This window comes from Rhincodon typus, chromosome 13 (genome assembly GCF_021869965.1).
Source record: "Rhincodon typus isolate 14 chromosome 13, sRhiTyp1.1, whole genome shotgun sequence".
In the NCBI taxonomy this organism is placed as follows: domain Eukaryota; kingdom Metazoa; phylum Chordata; class Chondrichthyes; order Orectolobiformes; family Rhincodontidae; genus Rhincodon; species Rhincodon typus.
The window spans coordinates 11,626,766-11,647,102 of record NC_063344.1 but is presented as its reverse complement, the minus strand read 5'-3'; the positions used below and the strand labels follow the sequence as shown (position 1 = coordinate 11,647,102).

At 42.8% G+C, this 20,337-nt stretch overlaps 1 protein-coding gene across 1 annotated transcript in view; it reads right to left on the bottom strand.

Moving 5' to 3' along the window:
* The window catches only part of LOC125484705 (mediator of RNA polymerase II transcription subunit 12-like protein), a 50,546-nt gene extending 36,440 nt beyond the window's left edge, over nt 1-14,106 (bottom strand). Inside the window, exons 1-5 of the mRNA XM_048604506.1 lie at nt 13,950-14,106; nt 13,684-13,802; nt 9,802-9,945; nt 5,738-5,901; nt 2,813-2,944 (exon numbers count right to left, since the gene is read on the bottom strand). Of these exons, the coding sequence (XP_048460463.1) occupies nt 2,813-2,944; nt 5,738-5,901; nt 9,802-9,852 (347 nt within the window). The 5' untranslated portion in view covers nt 9,853-9,945; nt 13,684-13,802; nt 13,950-14,106. The remainder of the gene's footprint in view (nt 1-2,812; nt 2,945-5,737; nt 5,902-9,801; nt 9,946-13,683; nt 13,803-13,949) is intronic.
* Between the last annotated feature and the right edge of the window lie 6,231 nt (nt 14,107-20,337).

Below are 20,337 nucleotides of genomic sequence, written 5' to 3'. Positions count from 1 at the left end.
ACCGGACCTGAAACGTTAACTCTGTTTTCTCCTTCACAGATGCTGCCAGACCTGCTGAGGTTTTCCGGCAACTTTGTTTTTGGACAGAATGGATGGTACATCTTGTGGAGCAATCCAGAACAACAGGTCATAGGTTTAGGTTAAAGGATGGCAAATTTAAAACAAAGCTGAGGAACAGAGGAACAGGAGTAGGTCATTCAGCCCCTTGGGCCTGTTCTACCATTCAATGAGATCACGGCTGATCTGTGGCCTAACTACACTTACTTGCGATTGGCCCATATCTCTTAATACCTTTGCTTACCAAAATTTATCTATCCCATATTTAAGATTAACAATTGATACTGCATCCACTGTCATTTGTGAAAAAGAGCTCCAAATATCTACCAGCCTGTATGTGTAAAAGAGCTTCCTAACCTTCCTCCTGAATGATCAGGCCCTGATTCTCAGACTATGCCCCTACTTCTAGGATGTCCGACCAGTGGAAATTGTTTATCTTTATTTACCCTGTCGTTTCCTGTTAATATCTTGAATCAGATCACCTCTTGACCTTCTAACTTCTAAAGGAAACAGGCCTAATTTGTATAATCACTCCTCATAACTTTATACGCTGAAGTTCAGGTATCCTTCATGTAATCCCACGTTGTACTCCCTCCAAGCCCAATAAATCCTTCTTTAGTTCTCACAAAGGGTGTATGAATCTGTGGAATTCATTAACTCAGAGTGAGACGGATGTTGAAATACTGAATAAATTTAAGGAGGAGATAACACAGTGTGGAGCTGGAGGAACGCAGCAGGCCAGGCAGCATCAGAGGAGCAGGAAAGTTGACGTTTTGGTTTGGGACCCTTCAAGGGTCAACGTCGACTTTCCTGCTCCTCTGATGCTGTCTGGCCTGCTGCGTTCCTCCAGCTCCACAATGTGTTGACTCTGACTCCAGCATCTGCAGTTCTTGCTATCTTTAAGAAGGATGCAGATTTTTTAATCAGTAATGGGTTAAAAAATTATGGAGAACTGATAGGAATGTGAAGTTGAGGCCAAGAATAAGATCAGCCATGGTCATACAAAATGGCGAAGCAAGCTAGCCAGGCTGACTTGCCTACTCCTGCTCCTAGCTCTTATGTTCTTAAGGTAGTTGAAAAGATTCACAAAGTGGAGTATGGAATATTTGATTACTTCGCAATGGTGAAAAGACCTATGTGAGCAGTAAATGTGTTTGCAATCACCCAGAGTCTTTGGACTGCCTAAGACAAACAAAACTCAACAAACATAGACAAAAGTTGGTCTGGCCATATGCAAGGTTAATACCTTAGTAATCTGCGAAGTGAAAACACAGGCCAGACATTCATACCTCACTGCTCCGGGTGCTGGTCTCTGTTTTCTCAGATCATAGCTATGTGGGAAACAAGTAAAGCAGAAATATAAAGAGCGAGAGAGAAATAGGGAGAAAAAGAAAGAAAGCATTGTTGTGAGTGTAAATGAGCGAGAGGGAAGGATCATTGACAAATGGTTCGCTCTGGGTCATTCTACTGATCTCGTAGTACCCAATAGTATAGGGAGATATCTGGTTCAATTTGAACAACAAACATCTAGATGGAGGGGGCTTTAAAAAGATAAGACTTAAAAACAAATGGGATGTAAAGGGTCCTGACCCGAAACGTCAACTTTCCTGCTCCTCTCATGCTGCCTGGCCTGCTGTGTTCCTCCAGCTCCACATGGTGTTATCTCTGACTCCAGCATCTGCAGTTCTTACTATCTCTGGGATGTAAAGCTTGCTGTGAAAGACTGGTCTAGATCTATGGGGAGACTGCAGAATAACAAGAAATAGAACCTGCGGCAGCGGGAAAACTACACAACATTTCTTTTAAAAACTGTTTCAATGTCATGTCATTACCAGTTGTGCTGGGCTGATATTTCCAATCGAAAATGTCAAATTAAACTCTGCTGAGTCTCATTAACACGCACAGCTTGAAAACTGAGCACAACCACCACAACAAAAGAATGTCACAGTCGCTACAGGTCGCCTCAAACATCTTGGGCAGATTGCCTGGAATTTTTGGGTGTAGAAAGGGAGAACACTTGAAATTCTAATCGGATCCAGAGCAGAGAGGCTACGGGGAACTCAGGCTCCAATTAGCACAATTCAATTAATTGTGATTTTTTTTCCCAGAAGTGTGTGTCACGCACCAGGGCCCCTTTAAAAATTAATCACATGAGGTTATGATTAACTGTCTGTAAACTGATGGTTTTTTCCTGGTCTCTTTGCAACACACCATAGACAGAATGCAACACTTGCATGGCTTTTCACTATTGCATGATATCTCAATATCCTCTACAGGTGACAAGTGAAGAAACAGCCCCATCTTTGTGCATCACCGGGTCACATAACACCGGTGAATTGGGAAATTCTACAAACGATGGTCTGGGAGTGAACATCCCACTTTAGTGGCTCCAATCCCCAAAACCCTTCACAGCACTCACTCAAACTGTTTTACCACAGCTCAGAAGTCACACTGAAGTCCCCAAGTTCCACTACCTTTAAATTTGTCAGCACACTTATCAAAATGCATGTTTTCGATCAACGTCACTCTTATTAAGGTTCAATTTGAAACAACTTCAGGGTAGCAAGCTCTCTCGACAGGAATCGTAATTATCTAGTTGTTCTAACCAGTCTGCCACACATTTCTGTTTTGCTTATTTTATCAAGTGACACTTGGTGCTGAATACATATTAACTGAGGAAAAGCTTTTATGTTTGAAAAGATCAGCCAGCTGCCCAGAGAAGGAACCTTTTGGGTCCTGGAGTGCAAGTACTCACCTGAAAAGATCACCAAACTTGCTTCTTAAGTGACTGCAAGATACATAAAGGTCATACAGGTAGGCCAGAATGCATCTTTCGGGAGAGGAGCATTCTGAAGGATTGACAACATGCTTTACTACCCCACACAGCCTGCAAGAGAGAGGATACAGACAGGAAGTTGGAAGGATCAGACAGCGGAATGAAAGAAAACAGACCATTCAGGTATCTCCCCACTTTAGCAGAGGGCCATTAACCGTTGACTTGAGCAGCAGCATTTCCAAGAATAAGTGAAAGCTGACCTCCATCGAAACGTTAGCGACGGAGGAACATCCCACCCCCACCCCCACCCAGAGTTGTCCGAATAATATCATGATTCTGGTCCCAAACAAACACATTGCAATTTCAGCCCAGACTGCTGTGTACAGAGCCTGGGGACTGGGTGAACTGCTGCCTTGACACCACACCCGATTCAGTTCTCCACTGAAGTTGGTTCACAGAAATATGGGATGAGATGCAAAAACAGCATTGCACCTGCCCTATCTGTTCCACAACTTCGATTCAAGTTTTCTTCCTCAAGCTGTTTTACAGTTTGTCCCACGGGACCCTCTGGTTTGATAGAATATCAATGACAAAGCAGCACAATGTTCAGAATGAGCCTGGCATGTTTCCCCTCCAGACCACTCAGTGTCCTGACTGGGAAAATATATCATTGTCGCTGGGTCACATCCTGGAACTCCCTTCCTCGTGGATCTATCCCCACCAAGTGGACTGCAGTGGCTCAGGAAGGCAGCTCACCGCCTTCTCAAGGGCAACTAGGGATGGGCAAGAAATGCTGGACCAACCGGTAACACTTACATTCCATGGATCAATTTTTTTTTTTTAAAAAAGTCAGTGAATCTCAAATGACTATCTGTGGCTGGGACAATGTTTCCAGGTCAGCCCAGTTTCAACTGGTCTACGCTGAGACCGGAGCTTCCACTCTCCTATCACCAAGGGGTGAATTTTTAAAACTTGTTGCCACTGGTACAGGAGACCTTCATTTATGTAGCACCAGGCCTTCATTGGTAATGGCTAAATGCATACAGTCAGTGACTTTGAAATGGTCTGTAATTCTGTACAAGAGGTGAGAAATGGTGCATTACATTTCTCTGAAATATTCGCGCATAAATACCGCCTCCTACTATATGTAGCAGGGATGGATGGAACCAACATTTTCTTCCAGCTTTCCAAGGCTAGGCTCTCCTACAGGCAGTACTGATTGCTGGGATGGGAGTGATCCCGGGGTGCGCTTTACTGCAACAAAATGTTCAAAAGTTCATCAGTTAAAAGAGGGGCAGGAGGATTAGAGTGTGTCCTGGGCAGTAATTGGGAGGAAGGGCTCTGACTAACGAGGATGGCCAAAAAGGCTAAATTTGGAGGAGAATGTGAAAGAGAGACGCTGTTTGATCGATCTTTATTAATGTGACACTTAGCTGATCAGTTCTTATGGGTTGGGCTTCCCTGAAGTTTGGTTCAATCCTGCAATTCTGAGACACTGTCCTCATAGACTGTACTGTCTCCACTCCTGGTGTACTGCATCTGGATGGGTCTTTGTCTTACCAAAGAGGAACTATCAGCTGACTCTCAGGCATTCCAACAATCTCTTTACACATTGTACACCCATCTGAAACTCTCCGATGCAAGCTATTCCATCCTCTCCCCAGAATCTCGAGATCACGTAGCTGCTGATGGCAGTATTGTAACATCTTATACATCACCTTGTTATTAGCGTTCTCATTATACGACAAGAGGAACAATGCTTTAGGGCGGGGGGGGTTTAAGGAAGTCAATTGCAGAGAATAGGGGTGTGATTGGAGGAACGAAGAGACTGCAGCGATAGTGACGGAAGACACATAAAATCCAAGAGTTGGAGGGGTAGCGTGTGCAATCTGCTCTGTAGGATGGGAGTCAATTGCAAAGGGAAGAGCAAGGGAGTAAGGATTTGCAAATCAGGACCAGCATTTTGAAAGTGACATGTTGGGAATTGGTGAGTCAGATCAACCAGTATTAGTAAATAAGACACTGGAACAGCTCCATGAGTCAAGGGATCCCACGTATTGGAAGGCAGCACAGAAACCATCAAATTCCAAGTGGAGGGATGCAGATCAACAACATGTAAGATGCTGTTTGAAAGAGGAGCAAGACTGGGGTTAAAGTATGGAGCTTCTAGCAGGAGCCAATCCTATCATTGAAATATTAAGCTGCAGGAAATGCGAGCTAATTAACAATTAATTTTGGACTGGAATCCAAACAGCACAGCAGCAACTGTCAGACTGATAGCAGGGAAGTAAAATTGTGTGTCAGGAGCACACCAATAAAGAGCAAAATGGACCAGCAATTGAGCTTAAGGTACAACTACCAAGCATTAACATTAGCTTCTTTGGTGCAGGTGGGCATGAGACTGAGAGAGATGGCATCAGGAAGGAGGGATATTGGATTAAGACAGACTGGTAGACGGGGCCAAAGGCCACAAAAGGAGTAATGCACCAGGGATGCATTGATTTAGGATAAATAATCTTGGGGTGGCTGGAATGAAAACCAACCAAACAGACAGGGCATTGAAAGAGAGTTGACAGTAAATGAGGAGGCAATAACATGGTTGAATATTTACAGCAGGAACTTTAGAAAAGCAATCAGCAAGAAGAGAGAGAGGTCCAACAAGGGTTTAAATGACGAACAGCGACTGTTTACCAGCAGGGGGTTATGTAAAGCATATGGTAGCTGCAAAGCTGTTGGAAATAATCAGGAATGCTCCAAATCTGATCACTGAGCTCTACCGTTAACTACGCTGAGTGATGGTCTGGCCCGAACCGCACAAACCTGGTTATAACAAACTAAGCTCCACCTCGACTACTGCAACCAACTTTACCACGAGTCTGCAAAGGCTCAAACACCACTCCTCACCCTTCAAACACTTGTGCCGTCTGGTCGGGGTTGAGCACGAGGCAAGAATGGTAGCGTCGTAGCACGGCCACGATGCACAGGCACAGTCCTGTGGTGTAGCTCCCAGCCAGACTCGAGGATTTCAGCAACAACTCCGCCTCCACTACACTCAGTTCGTTCAGTAACTGAGACATTAAATAAAATACACAAGATCAGAGCATAAATTATATCATCAGCACATACTAAACATTTGTAAGTGAAATAATGTTCAAGCTGGAGTAGAGTACTGTGTCCAAATTGGGCCATCTCTCTTTAGGAAGGATGACAACAGCTGGGTAAGGACATACAAAGGCAGTTCGTTGCAATGGTACCAGGAATGAGGCACTTTGGTTATCTGGAGAGGGCAGTGAAGTAGTTTCTTAAAAATGGTAGCTAATGAGAAAGTAGAAACTTTGGTGTTAATTTTCCTAAGTTCTCTACATCCTTGAAAGGTTCCATCGGATTGGAAATAGCAAATGTAACTCCTCTACTCAAGGGAAGGAGGTGAGAAGAAGGCGGCTACATGAAGGTTAGCTTGACATTGAATCCAAAACCTTCCCTATGGGCAATGATTAAGGACGTTAGAAAATCTTAAAATAGTTGGTAAAACAGCTTGGTTCTGCAAAAGGGATATCATTTTTGACTAATTTATTAGAAGTACTGCCATGCACCATGGATAAAAGGGGAGCTTTTAGAAGAACTGTACTTGGAATTCCATAAGGCTTTTGACAAGGTGCAATATAAGGGGTTTCTGCACCATGTGGGAGCTCATGGTGCAGAGGGTAACATATTAGCAGGGATAAAAGATTGACCAGCCCACAGAAAACAAGCCCTGTGCTTAAATGGGTCTTTTCTGATTGCCAGTGGGGTTCCACAGGGGTCAATGCCAGGGCCTTAGCCTTTAACAACTATTATTAATTACTTAGACAAGGGAATGGTTGTAGATGACACAAGATTAATTGGAAAATATGTTGTGAAGATGATTTAGGGAGGTTGTTAACAGATATAGATTGAGTGAGTGGGTTAAAATGTGGCAGATGCAGTATAATGTGGGAAAACATGAAGTTGTTCACTTCTGTAAAAAGAATCAGAAGGCTGAGTATCATTTAAGTGGAGAACAACTGTAGAAATCTGAGCTGCAGAGGGATCTAGGTGTTCTAGTGTATGAGTCACAAAAGTTAGTACACTAAGTACAGCAAGTAATTAAAAAGCCAATGGAATGTTATGATTTATGATGAAAGAAATTGGAAGTAAAAGTAAGGGATTTTATGCTTCAGTTATACAGGGCATTGGTGAGACACATCTTGAATACTAAATAGAGTTTTGCTTTCCATATTTAAGGAACAATGTAATGTAGTTCAGTCGCTGTTTACTAGATTAATACCCGAAACGGGTGGGTTGTCTTACAAGGATGGCAGGACACACTACATTTGCTTCAGCCGGAGTTTAGAGGAGTGAGGGGTGACTCGACTGAGGTATAAAAGATGCTGAATGGTCTTGACAAGTGGATATGAAGACAATGTTTCCCTTGTGGATTAGTCAGAACTGGGGAGTACTGTTCAAGAATTAGGGATCTTTGTTTTAGGACAGAGATGCCGAGAAATCTTTTTTCCTCAGAGCATTGTGCAACTTTGAAACTCTTTCTCTCAGAATATGCTGGAGGCAGAGTCATTGAGTATGCTTAAGATGGAGGTAGATTCTTGTTAGGCAGGGGAATCAAAGGTTAATCGGGAATCAATGGGAATTTGCAACTCAAACAGGTCAGCCATGCTTTTATTGAACGGTGTGGAGGTGCCGGTGTTGGTCTGGGGTGGACAAGGTCAGAAGTCACACGACACCAGGTTATAGTCCAACAGGTTTATTTGAAATCACAAGCTTTCAAAGTGCTGCTCATTTATTGAACGGCAGAGCGAACGTGAGGAGGAGAATGGTCTACTTCTTCTCCTGTTTCATATAATCGTACATGGGACCATTCTCCTTAGGCCACAGAAAGGGAAATTTAGCAAAGAGGTCAAATCATCATATGTTTTAACTATGTAAATAAGGGTTAGCGGTAGGCAAGGGGGACATTCTTATGCATGCTGATAATCTGGGATGTAGTGCATTAAAGGATAGTGACAAACAGTTTCAACTGGAACCTCAAACAGGCCTTGTGAATGGCTGGGAAAAGGAAACAAAAATGCACAGGGAGCGAGGCTAAAACAGAAATTGCTGGAAAAGCTCAGAGGAGAAAAAGCAGAATTAACATTTCGGGTCCAGTGACCCTCAGTTCTGAAACAGGCATTAATTCTGCTTTCTCTCCACAGATGCAGCCAGACTCACTCAGTGTTTCCAGCAATTTGTGTTTTTGTTTCCAATTTCCAGCATTCACAGTTCCTTGATTTATTCTGATTAGGGAGTCAGACTAATTGGATAGCACTATGTTGAGCAGCCACCAGATTGATGGGCTGAATGGCCTCATTTTGTGCCATTACTTTGCCACACTGGATACAACAGAGCATAAAATAACAAAAGATCAAACGATCTTTTAATATTGACTATATTCCAGAGAACGTTCATTCTGACACTAATTCACACATGCTGAAAGGTGACAGGTTTGATAGCCAGTCTGCGCTGAACTTTTCAATTTGGCCCTCAGTAGTTGCAGCAATTGGCTTAACATTGCCAGGGAAGGAAGTAAGACAGAATCGTCCCAGGCTCCTGCTGCTTTCGATATTTGGCAACAGTTGTTGGAAAGCTGTCACATCCACGAGGCTGACAAGGTCAGAGGTTATTTGGCTGTTCTATCCTGTGCTGCCTATAAGATTGGCACTGACCACTCAAGGTTCTGTATTTGCAATGGTCACGTGATGTTGTGGGATTGGGACCCAGCCAAAGGCATTTCCTTCAGGAGAGGAAAGGGGGATGAGGAAACAGAAGAGAAAATGATGGAGAGAGATGTAATCCTGCTCCAAAATGATTCAGTGAACAAAAATGAAAGGAATTATTTAGTGAAAACAGGATGTCTATTGCCTCTAGTATTCCTGTCAAGAGTTTCCCTCATTGACCCATTATATAAAATAAAATGGCTAACCCATCAAAAATGTGGGGAAAATTATAAATTTATAAAATAGGCCTGTTAAGTCATGAACTTAAAACAATGCAAGTCTTGAACAGATATGCATCAACTAACAAAAAGCTCAAATAATTAAACATTCTGTTCGGTGACTAACCAGCTCAGAAGGTCTTCCTGGTTTAATTAGAAAAGTATGTTTACTCATTTACAATAGGGATGCTGCTCATCTTTTACTCATTTTATCAGATCAGTCCCAGAAAGAACTTGCATTTATATAACACCTTCCACAACCATAGAGCACCCTAAATTACATTACAACTAATTACATTATTGTAAGTGTTATTGTTGTTGTAATATGGGGAAAATAGTAACCAATTAATGCACAGTAAGCTCTCTAAAACAGCAACGCAATAATGCTCTTAGTAAACGGTGGCTGAAAGAGAAAATATTGGTTCAGATTTCCCTGCTCTTTTTTGGATCAATAGCGTGAGTTCCTTTACATCCGACCACAAAGGCTGAGGAGACTGCGATTTATCAACTCATCCAAAAGATTATATATTTTGTTTCCATTTCAGTCATGGTCAAGCAAACTATTTTATCAGGGACTGAATGGCAGCAACAAAAGCCTACACCTCCTGTTTAACACCATTGCATTTAACTCCTCAGCATAAATAATTTGAATTACTCATGCCAAATCAACACTGCTTTTAACTAAAACATCTCTCACAGCTGTATTCGTGGCCAGCCTTTCCAAATCCCTGCTCTCCTGTACGGAGATAAAAGGGGAGGAAATCTGCTACACACGTAGTTATGTGAAGACTGACAAGTGGTCAAGGATGCATTTGATCACAGCTGTTCACAGTCTGGAGAGCTGGATGACATCCTTAACCATCAGAATAAAGTTCAGGTGTCTCATAACTTTCTCCAAAGTCCATGGTTTATTCATAAATCTTCTAGAATGCATTACACATACCTGTTATTATAATCTCACCTGGATAGCAAAATCAATTAGGCCATTGATATTAAGGGCACACTCCATCATATCGAAAATGAGCTGGATATGGTGAGCCAAAGGCAGATGGTATGAAGTTCCTGAGGCAAAGCTAGTGATTTGTTCCAGGACATTACTGGAAATCTGGAAGCAGATTTAAAATTAGTGGATTTTTTCCCCTCCTCCAAATATATGTAAAATAGCATTTCCAGTACTCGAAAATTGGGATGCCTCTAAATCTTTCCAGACCGTTCATACAGACGAGACCTCTGGCTCCAACAGTAGGGTACACAAGAACTTTTGTACTGTATTCAGTCACTGGAACATTACACTAAAAAGTTCTTGCAAACTTGAATTGAGGACAGACAGTAGTGGCAATGATTTGAAGACTTCAAGAAGGTCAACCAAGTTTTTATTGGAGCCAGATGATTTAATTTTAATAGCCACATATGTAAATAAAAATTGATTAAAATCACTATTAAATAAAAGCATTTAATCTCCCATCATCTTGTACAAACACAGTGAGAGATTTCTGCTGTCAGAGCAGGAGGTTTTGCTGTTTAAATAATTGTATATATCCATATGTACACAATCCCAAAGCCTTGATTTAAGTAATAGCTCCTGAATGACAAGAATTGGAGCTATATAAAGAAACATCCATTATTTCCATGAGAGTAATCTGGGGAAGGTGGTTAACTTTTCATGTGCTCTTTCTACCTGAAATCAAGACAGAAATACACTAAGATTCCAACAGCGTCCTTTATAATAGTTTCATGTCAAGAGGCAGATGAGCATACAAACATGATTCCACCCCCATCAGCAACTACAGTTATCGGCACTGATTAATTTCTTGTGTTGCTGCTGAAAATGTATTTATGTGCAAAAATATCCCGCAGGAGTACTTTCCTTGTGTCAATTAAAAGGACATGAGCTGTTAACAAGTGCTTGTGGTATTCCGAGTTTGCTTTCAAAGGTTCCATTTGGATTCCAAGATTGCAAAGTTTGTTCACAAATACTGACTGAAATGTTCACAGCCATGCAGGATCAATGGAATTTGAATGCTGGAGAAACTCAGCAGGTCTGGCAGCATCTATGGAGAGAGAAACAAGCTAACATTTCGAGTCCAGCATGACTCTTCTTCAAATTTGCTGAGTTTCCTCAGAGTTCTCTGCGTTTGTTTCAACTTTCCAGCATCCGCAACATTTTATTTATTTTACAACAGGAAAGAAGTCTTGTTTCAGTTCTATTGAACTCTGGTGAAACCACCCTTGTAATATTGTGTGAAGTTTTATTCCCCTTGTCCAAGTTAGTTTTTACTTCTCATAGAGGTTCACCAGATGGAATCCTGGGATGATGGGAATGTCCTTTGAGGAGAAATTGAGGTGGCTGGGCCTGTATCCTCTGAAGTTTTGAAGACTGGGAGGCAATCTCATACAAACTTACACAAAATTCGTAAAAGGGTTAGACAGAGCTAACACAGAAAGGATGCTTCCCCTGCCTGTGTTTCAGAATTAAGCAGAAGCCCTTTTGGACTGAGATGAAGAGGAACCATTTCACTCAGAGGGACGGTGAATCTTGGGAATGCTCTGCCTCAGACTGTTGTGGAAGCTCAGTCATCAAGTAAATTCAAGGCAGGGATCGATGGATTCCTGGTTAGTACTGACAAGTAGGAATAGGGGGATAAAGCAGGAATATGGCATTAGAGTAGATGATCAGTCATGATCTAGAATGGCAGAGCAAGCTCTAGGAACTGAATTGCCTACTCCTGCTGTCATGATCCCAATCCAAACTTTACAATTTTTGTGTGGAACTGCTGCACATCAATAAAATGTAAATAGCAATTCAAGATTGAAGTACAGGTCTTACTACAGGCACTGGAACCTAAATCCTGCAGATTGCTTTGTGGCCTAGATTTTGAAGGGAGATCTACGATACCTAATGGAGTCGTAAAGTGGGAACAGACTGTGCTGCATGATGTTAAAATCAATCTAAAATGGGGTAATGATTTCTTTCAATGGAAACTAACACTTTGCCTGTATCATTAATCCATTGGTTGAAGCTGCTGGAATTAGGTCATCTCACAGTTCATAATCACTGCAGTCCGAAATTTGAAACAAACTTCACACAGCTACACCTCGGGCAACAACAGAAGCACTTTTCTGATGAAGGGTCTAGGCCCGAAGCGTCAGCCTTCCTGCTCCTGTGATGCTGCTTGACCGGCTGTGTTCATCCAGCTCTACACCTTGTTATCTCAGAAGCACTTAGCTGTTCAGGGAAACAGTCAGCAATACTTAACCACACTTTCACAAGACGCAAGGAGCTTATTGAATCATTCCAAAATAGCCAGCTGGCTAAACATGAATGATTGAGTGTAAAAATAAAAGCCAAATAAAAATTGTATAACTTTTAAAGTGAGGAAAGAGGCCACTCAGCTCATTATATTTAAAACAGCTGCCCAATTGGTCCTATTTCCTCTCCAATGATATGCAGCAAGTGTAGATGATGCAAGCAGAAGAAATGTCATTGCAATCAGGCAAGGCATTGGTGGGACCATATCTGGAGTGCTGTCTACAGTTTTGGTCACCTTTCTTGAGGAAGGATGTAATTGCATTGGAAGCAGTTCATCGAGAGTTCACCTGATTAATTCTAGAGATGAAAGACTTGTCTCGGGACAGGCGATAGAGCAGTTTAGATCTATCCCCACTACAGTCTAGAAGAATGAGCAGAGATCTAATTCAGATATACAGATGCTAAAGGGGATTGACAAAGTAGATGTAGAGCAGGTGTTTCCCCTCATGGGGCAATCCAGAATAAGAGGTCATAGTTTTAGGATAAGGGGTGACAAAATTAAAACAGAGACAGGAAGGAATGTCTTCTCTCAAAGGTTCGCAGATCTGTGGAATTCACTACTCTAGAGGATGGTGGACGTCAGCACATGGAATAAATTAAAGGAGGAGATGGACAGAGTTTAAATTAGTAGATCATTGAAGGGTTATGAAGAGCAGGCAGGTGAGTATAAAGTTGAAGGTGCAATGAGATCAGCCATAATCAAATTGAGTGGTGGATCAGACACGAGGGGTTCTATTGCCTACTTCTGCTCCTGGTTCTTAAGTTCATAAACAAGTCACATTATTTTATACGTTATGGTGTGGAAATAATGGTTAAAGTTTTCAACAATGAGCCAGGAATCCCAAAATCTTTATTCAATAGGAGTCCTACACTTGGCAGAAAATGGTGAAGTGGTGACCTGGTGACTCTGAACCTGTCAACTCATGTTTCTGTTTGTAAAACCCATTTGGATCCAGACGTCTCTCTGCAGCAACCGAGAGCGTTTCCATGAACAGAAAATCACAGGTGGATTGTGTCCTAATTAGTAATCGGTTCTGTCCAAGACAGGCCTGATTTTCTAGCTGTGCCAAATGCACCTCACAAGGTCTTAAGACACATCAGCAAAAGTAGGCCATGCAGCCTTTCGAGTCTGCTCGCATGGCAGAAAATTCCAGAACTCAGATATTTTAAGACTGATCAGTGGATGTTAATTAGGGACCAAAACCAAAGGGACCTGTGCAAACAAAGCCAAGTGAAAAACTTGTTAACTTTCTTCTACTGATGGTATCCTCCCCCTTTTGCTTTGAATTTTCAGCGCACAAACAGGCCATTCGGCCCAATTAAGCCACGTTTTTATTATGTTCCAAATGAGCAGCCTCCTTCAAAGCCTCTTCATTTGGCCACATCACCATACCCTTCTATTAGTTTCTCCCTCGCTTAACCCTGAAATGTATCCATTCATGAACTATTCCTTTTGGTAGAGAGTTCTGCCTTTTCAAACCTCCTACTGTTAAGGGTAGACGGTAGTGAGAGCAGAGAACAGCACTTGCGCACCTGAGATGTCACCTGGTGTTGGTCGAAATAGGACAGCTGTTGAAGTTTGGCATAAATGGTCTCAAGGGTTAGAGGGGCTTCCTGTTTGGTCCTCTTCGATTTTTGACCTTCATCACCAGCTGCACAGGCAGGAGGACAGTTAAGAACAACACATTAGTTACACAAGCTCATTAAATGCAGCAAAGCGTTATAAAGATGGCATTTTTTTAAAAAAATTAACAGTGAGAAACTGTGGACACAGCTAATGTCAGCGAAACGTGACTCACTGGTTTCTGCAGTACTTTTCTTGTTCAGTACTTTCAGGATATCCTTGATAATCTTTTTCAGCTGGTGCCTGGCTTCATCCCTTTGCTTCCCTACTCCGTATAGAAGGATGATTCGCTGATTGCACTCGTGACTTGAAGTCTCATCCTGCGGTTAGTGAGTAAGGCATGTTAAGTAAATCCAAACAAGATTTATTCTGGTAACCAATATGTTGGCATTTAAATTCCATAGCTTAGCATATTCACATGGAATCCCCTCATGTGCACAAGTCAGTAACTCATCTACACTGGAAAATCAGTGAACCAGAAGAAATTAGATCCCATAAATTATGAAGATCAATGTTTAATATTAAAGTCAGTGTCTCATAACAAACTGTTTCTGGAGTGATGCTCCTGCAAAGTGATCATTTACAGGGAGATAGTGGCATAGGTGTTAATGCCGTAGGGTATGTAATACAGAGGCCCATACAAATGCTCTGGGAACACAGCATCAAATGCTGCCAAGGGAATTGGTGGAGTTTAAATCCCATGAAAAGAATCTGGAATTGGAATTAGACTCAGTAATGAAGGCCACGAACCTATCATTGATTGTCATCTGGCTCACTAAGCTCCTTCAGAGAAGGAAATCTGCCATCCTTACTCCATCGATGGACAAGTGAATCCAGACCCTCAACATTATAATTGACTCTGGATAGCCTTCTGAAATAGCATAGCAAGCTGCTCAGATCCAGGGCAATTTGGGAATGGGCAACAGATGCTGGCTCTGCCAGTGATGCCCACATCCTAGGAAAGAACAATATCTGACAGTAACGCAACAATAATTGGGTTGATTAGCAGAATTACCACATCTCCCAATTTTCTATGCATTGCAGTGCTCAGGACAACAAACACAGCTATGTTTATATATAAAGAGGCCAATCTTCCCTTTGGAACATCAGAGGCCTACTCTTTATGCTTCAGGGCAGAAGCCAACCCTGTCAAGTTCTTGCTTATGCTGCCCTAGATGTCACATCCCCAACTTCCACCGCAATTCTCAGGAGGACTGAGGGCTGCAGTTAGATGCTTCAAGGATGAAGTAAAAAACAATCTCAGAAACCAGTACTGCAGGCTACACTTGAAACTCTTAGCCCATAGTTACAGAGGTAATGGTCTGGAGATAGTGACATGCCCTAAAGCTTCTCCGCCAGTGAGAGAGAAAAAGAAGTGCAAGGCTATGAGAAAAAGACAGGAGATTAATTGGATTGTTCAATGTAACAACTAACATAGGAACAAAGCCAACCTTCCATCCGTTGACTCCTTCTATTTTTCTCGCTGCCTCCAGAATACAGCCATCATAATCAAAGACCCCTTCCACCCCAGTTATAGTCTGTTCTAATCGGGCAAAAGATACAAAAGCTTAAATACACGTACCAACAGATTCAAGAACAGCTTCTTCCCTGCTGTTATTAGACTTCTGAATGGACCTCTCAAATTTTAACATTGATCTTACTCTTTGTGCGCCTTCTCTGCAGCTGTAACATTGTATTCCTCGCTCTGTTCTACTACCGTAATGGACTTTGTGTGGTATGATCTGCCTGTACTGCACACAAAACAAAACTTTTCACTGCACCTAGGTACATGTGACAACAATAAATGACATCAAACTATGGAGCAAATGATCTTGTTTTGTGCTGCATCATTCTTTGATACTATTGCAAGGTGAATGATAGAAAACACATGAAAGTCATGTTTTTATTTTCAATTTTACAAATGAAAAACGTGCTGGCCACTGAATTTCAAGCATGTACAATGATCTTTTCTTGAAGATTTACTCTTGCTGCGCTACCAAGGCAAAGAAGATTGCCAATCTTTTACTGACCACTGGTGCTCACAGACTTCCTTCTTCAAGTGCTGCAGTCTGTTTTTAACTTCGTGGTACACAGTTTCGACTTTAAAAAATGATAACGCTTCTCATCAAGTAGTCCCAGTTCACTTTGGGCAGTGGACAGAATTATTATAAGCCCCTGCAAAATGTCCTGTTAACAAAATATACAGCTGTACCAGCATAAATTTCAGTCAAGTCGTAGGCCAGTAACAGACAGCAAAAAAAAAAAAAAAACTCAGTTCCACCTGCACTCCAAATTCAGACACAGGTGCTGACATGGCCAGTTCAGGTCGCTTTAAATGGTGTTGAGACCTATGCCAAGACCCTAATCCGAGATGTTCAAGTGAATCCAAGTGAAGCTACCAAACAGGACTACTTGCATGCTAAACAACACAAGCAGCAAGCAATAGGCAGACCTAAATGATCCCACAAACAACAGATCAGATCTAAGCTCTGCAGTGCTGCCACATCCAGTTGAGAATGTTGGGGACATCTAAATAACTCAATGGAGAAGCAGGCTCCATAAATATCCCCATCCTCAATGCTGGAAGAGCCCAGCACACAGTGCAAAAGACAAGGCTAAAGCATTCACAGCAATCCATCTCGGCCTCCTCCAGTGGTCCCCAGCATTACAGATACGGGTCTTTAGCCAATTCAATTCACTCCACGTGATATCAAGAAACGGTTGGAGATACCGAACACTGCAAAGGCTATGGGCCCTGACAACATTCCAGCAACAGTACTGAAAGACTTGTGCTCCAGAACTTGCTGCTCCCCTAGCCGAGCTGTTCCAGTACAGTTACTACAATAGCTTCTACCCGACAATGTGGAAAATTGCCGAGATATGCCCTGCCCATAAAAAGGACAAATAAAACCCGGCCTATTACCGCCCCATCAGTCCACGCTCGATAATCAGTAAAGTGATGGAAGGTGTCAGTAACAGTGCTATCAAGCAGCACCTGCTCAGCAATAACCTGCTCAGTGACGCCCAGTTTGGGTTCTGCCAGGGCCACTCAGCTCCTGACCTCATTACAGCCTTGGTTCAAACATGGACAAAAGAGCTGAATTCCAGAGGTGAGGTGAGAGTGACAGCCCTTGACATCAAGGCTGCATTCGATGGAGTGCAGCTTCAAGGAGCCCTGGCAAAACTGGAATCAATAGGTATTGGGGGGGGCAAAATCGCCGGAGTCAAACCTGACACGTAGGAAGATGGCCAAGGTTGTTGGAGGTCAGTCATCTCTGCAGGCATTCCTCAGGGTAGTGTCCTAGGCCCAACCATCTTCAGCTGCTTCATCAATGACCTTCCCTCCATCATAAGGTCAGGAAGTGGGGATGTTCGCCATTGATTGCACAATGTTCAGCACCATTCACTACTCCTCAAAATACTGAAGCAGTCCATATCTAAATGTAACAAGATTTGGACAATATCCAGGCTTGGGCTGACAAGTGGCAAGTGACATTCGCGCCACACAAATTCCAGGTTATGACCATCACCAAAATGAGACAGACAATCTAACCACCATCCCTTGATATTCGATGGATCACTGAATTGCCACTATCAATGTCCTAGGGGTTATCACTGACCAGAAACTCAAATGGTCTTGCCACACAAACGCAGTGGCTATGAAAGCAAGTCAGATACTAGGAATACTGCAGCACTTCCTGAACAACTCCCCCCCCACCCCCCACCTAAGCCTGTACACCATCTACGAGGCACAAAGTCAAGAGTGTGATGGAATATTCCTCACTTGCCCGGATGGGTGCAGCCCCAACAACACTCAAGAAGCTTGACACCATCCAGGACAATGCAGCCCACTTAATTGACACTACATCCTCAAGGGGTGGCACGGTGGCTCAGTGGTTAGCACTGCTGTCTCACAGCACCAGGGACTCGGGTTCAATTCCATCCTCGGGTGACTATCTGTGTGGAGTTTGCACGTTCTCCCCGTGTCTGTGTGGGCTTCCTCCGGGTTCCTCCCACAGTCCAAAGACGTGCAGGCTAGGTGGATTGGCCAAGCTAAATTGCCTGTAGTGTTCAGGGATGTGTAGATTCAGTGGGTTATAGGGGGATGGATCTGGGTGAGATGCTTGGAGGGTCGGTGTGGGCTTGTTGGGCCGAAGGGCCTGTTTCCACACTGTAGGGATTCTATGATTCTATGAAGCATTCACTCCCCCCACCACCGATGCTCAGTTGCAACAGTGCGTACTGTCTACAAGATGCACTGCAGAAACTCACCAAAAGATCCTCAGACAGTACCTTCCAAACCCACAACCACTTCCATCTAGAAGGACAAGGGCAGCAGATACATGGGAACACCACCATCTTTAAATTCCTCTCCAAGCCGCTCACCATCCTGACTTGGAAATATATCGCCGTTCCTTCACTGTCCATGCGTCAATATCCTCCCTGATGGCATTATGGGTCAACTCACAGGAGATGGACTGCAGCAATTCCAGAAGGCAGCTCACCATCACCTTCTCAAAGGGCAACTAGGGACAGGCCACAAATACCAGTCGGCCAGCCAGCGACACTCTCATCCCACAAAAATGAAAAATGAAGGAAAAAAAAATCACTTGGGGATAAGCATGCAATGTTCTGTTATTAGCTCTGAAAAGGCAAAATTATCACAAAGAAAATAAAAACAAACATCATCTTTTGACTTGTTTGTGAACCTGGCAGGCCACACAGGAAAAGAAGAATACGGAAGTACATTTTTCCACTGAAGGTACCTTCCTCTTTTGGCTTGGATTTTTTAAGCAGAGAAATAGGCCATTCGGCCCAAATGATTTATGCTGTTTTTTATGCTCCACATGAGCAGCCACCTCCCAGCCCTCTTCATCTGGCCACATCACTGTAATCTTTATTATTTTCTGCCCCATGTGCTTAATCCTTAAATGTATCCATGCACTCAGCTACTCCTTGTGGTAGTGAATTCTGCCTAAAGACCATAAGAAACAAGAACAGGAGTAGACCATTTGGCCGCTTGAATCTGTTCCACCAGTCAACATGATCATGGCTGACCCCAACATTGCTCATGTCCACTTTCCTGCATTTTCCCCGCAACCTTAGATTGATACCCTGTCTGATCAAGAATCTATCAGCAAGTTGCTGGAAAAGCTCAGCAGGTCTGGCAGCAATTGTGAGGAAAAATCAGAGTTAACCTTTTGGACCCAACCAGACCCAAAACCTTAACTCTGATTTCTCTTCACAAATGCTGCCAGACCTGCTGAGTTTTTCCAGCAACTTCTGTTTTTGTTCCTGATTTACAGCATCCGCAGTTCTTTTGGCTTTTAATCAATCCGTCTGTCTTAGCCTTAAATAGACACAGGGACTCTGCCCTCTCAGTTCATTCTGGCAAGGAGTTCCAAAGACTCTGAAACCTCTCAGAGAAGAAATTCCGCCCCATCTCAGTCTTAAATTAGTGCTCCTTTATTCTGAGACTGTGCTCTACAGTCCAAGACTCCCCTATGAGGGGAAACATCCTCTCAGCATTCATCGTGTCAAGCTCCTTAAGAATCCTCTATGTTTAAACGGCTTCATCTCTCATGCTTCTAAATGTGAATGATTCTAAATTCCAGCCACACTCTGTATACAGAAACTCCTCTTGAAGTTTCAATAGTGGAAATCATACATACGTTGCCTTTATAATCTTTTACATTTACAACTTATTCACAAATGAAAACATTTTTCCTACACCTCCCCTGTCAAAGTTCATCTACAGACTTACATTAAGGAGTCAGCTAATGCTGGTATCCTTCGTAACAGTACAATTGATACATCAGAACCAAAACAGATTTAGCTCATTGGGCGCAGGTATGGTTAATTGCAGTTCTGATTAGCAAACATGAAAAGAATAATGGACACAGTTATTGTGCATGAGGCCTCAGTACACATTCACAGTTTTCTTTAGTCATTCGTGAGACATGAACATCGCTAGCTAGACAAGTGTTTATTGCTGTTGAGAAAATGGAGCTGAGCTGTTTTTTTGACCTGCTGCAGTCCTTGAGGCGTAGGTAGTGCCGTTAGGAAGGATGTTCCAGGATTTTGACCCAGCGACAGTGTAGGTACGGCAATTATAGTACCAAGTCAGGATGGTGTGGGGCTCACAGGGGAAGCTGCAGCTGGTGGTGATCTCCGCATATACACGTGAGCATCTTTCTGTCTTTACTGATAAAATAGTAAGATGAAAGACTGAGGTTTATTTCTTAAAAAGTGAGCATTTTAGCTCTTTGGTTACTGAGCTACGTTAGATAGTCAAGTATACGCACGTGAAGTACATTTGCTTATATTAATCGAGGCATTTGCAAAGGCTCTTATAGAGTCAGAGTCATGCAGCATGGAAACCAGTCTAACCAGTCCACGCCGGACATTGTCCCAAACTAAACTAGTCCCACCTGCTGGCTCCTGGCCCATATCCCTCCCAACCTTTCCTATTCATATAGCCATCCAAATGTCCATTAAACATTGTAATTGTACCTACATCTAGCATTTCTTCAGGAAGTCCATTCCACACATGAACCACCCTC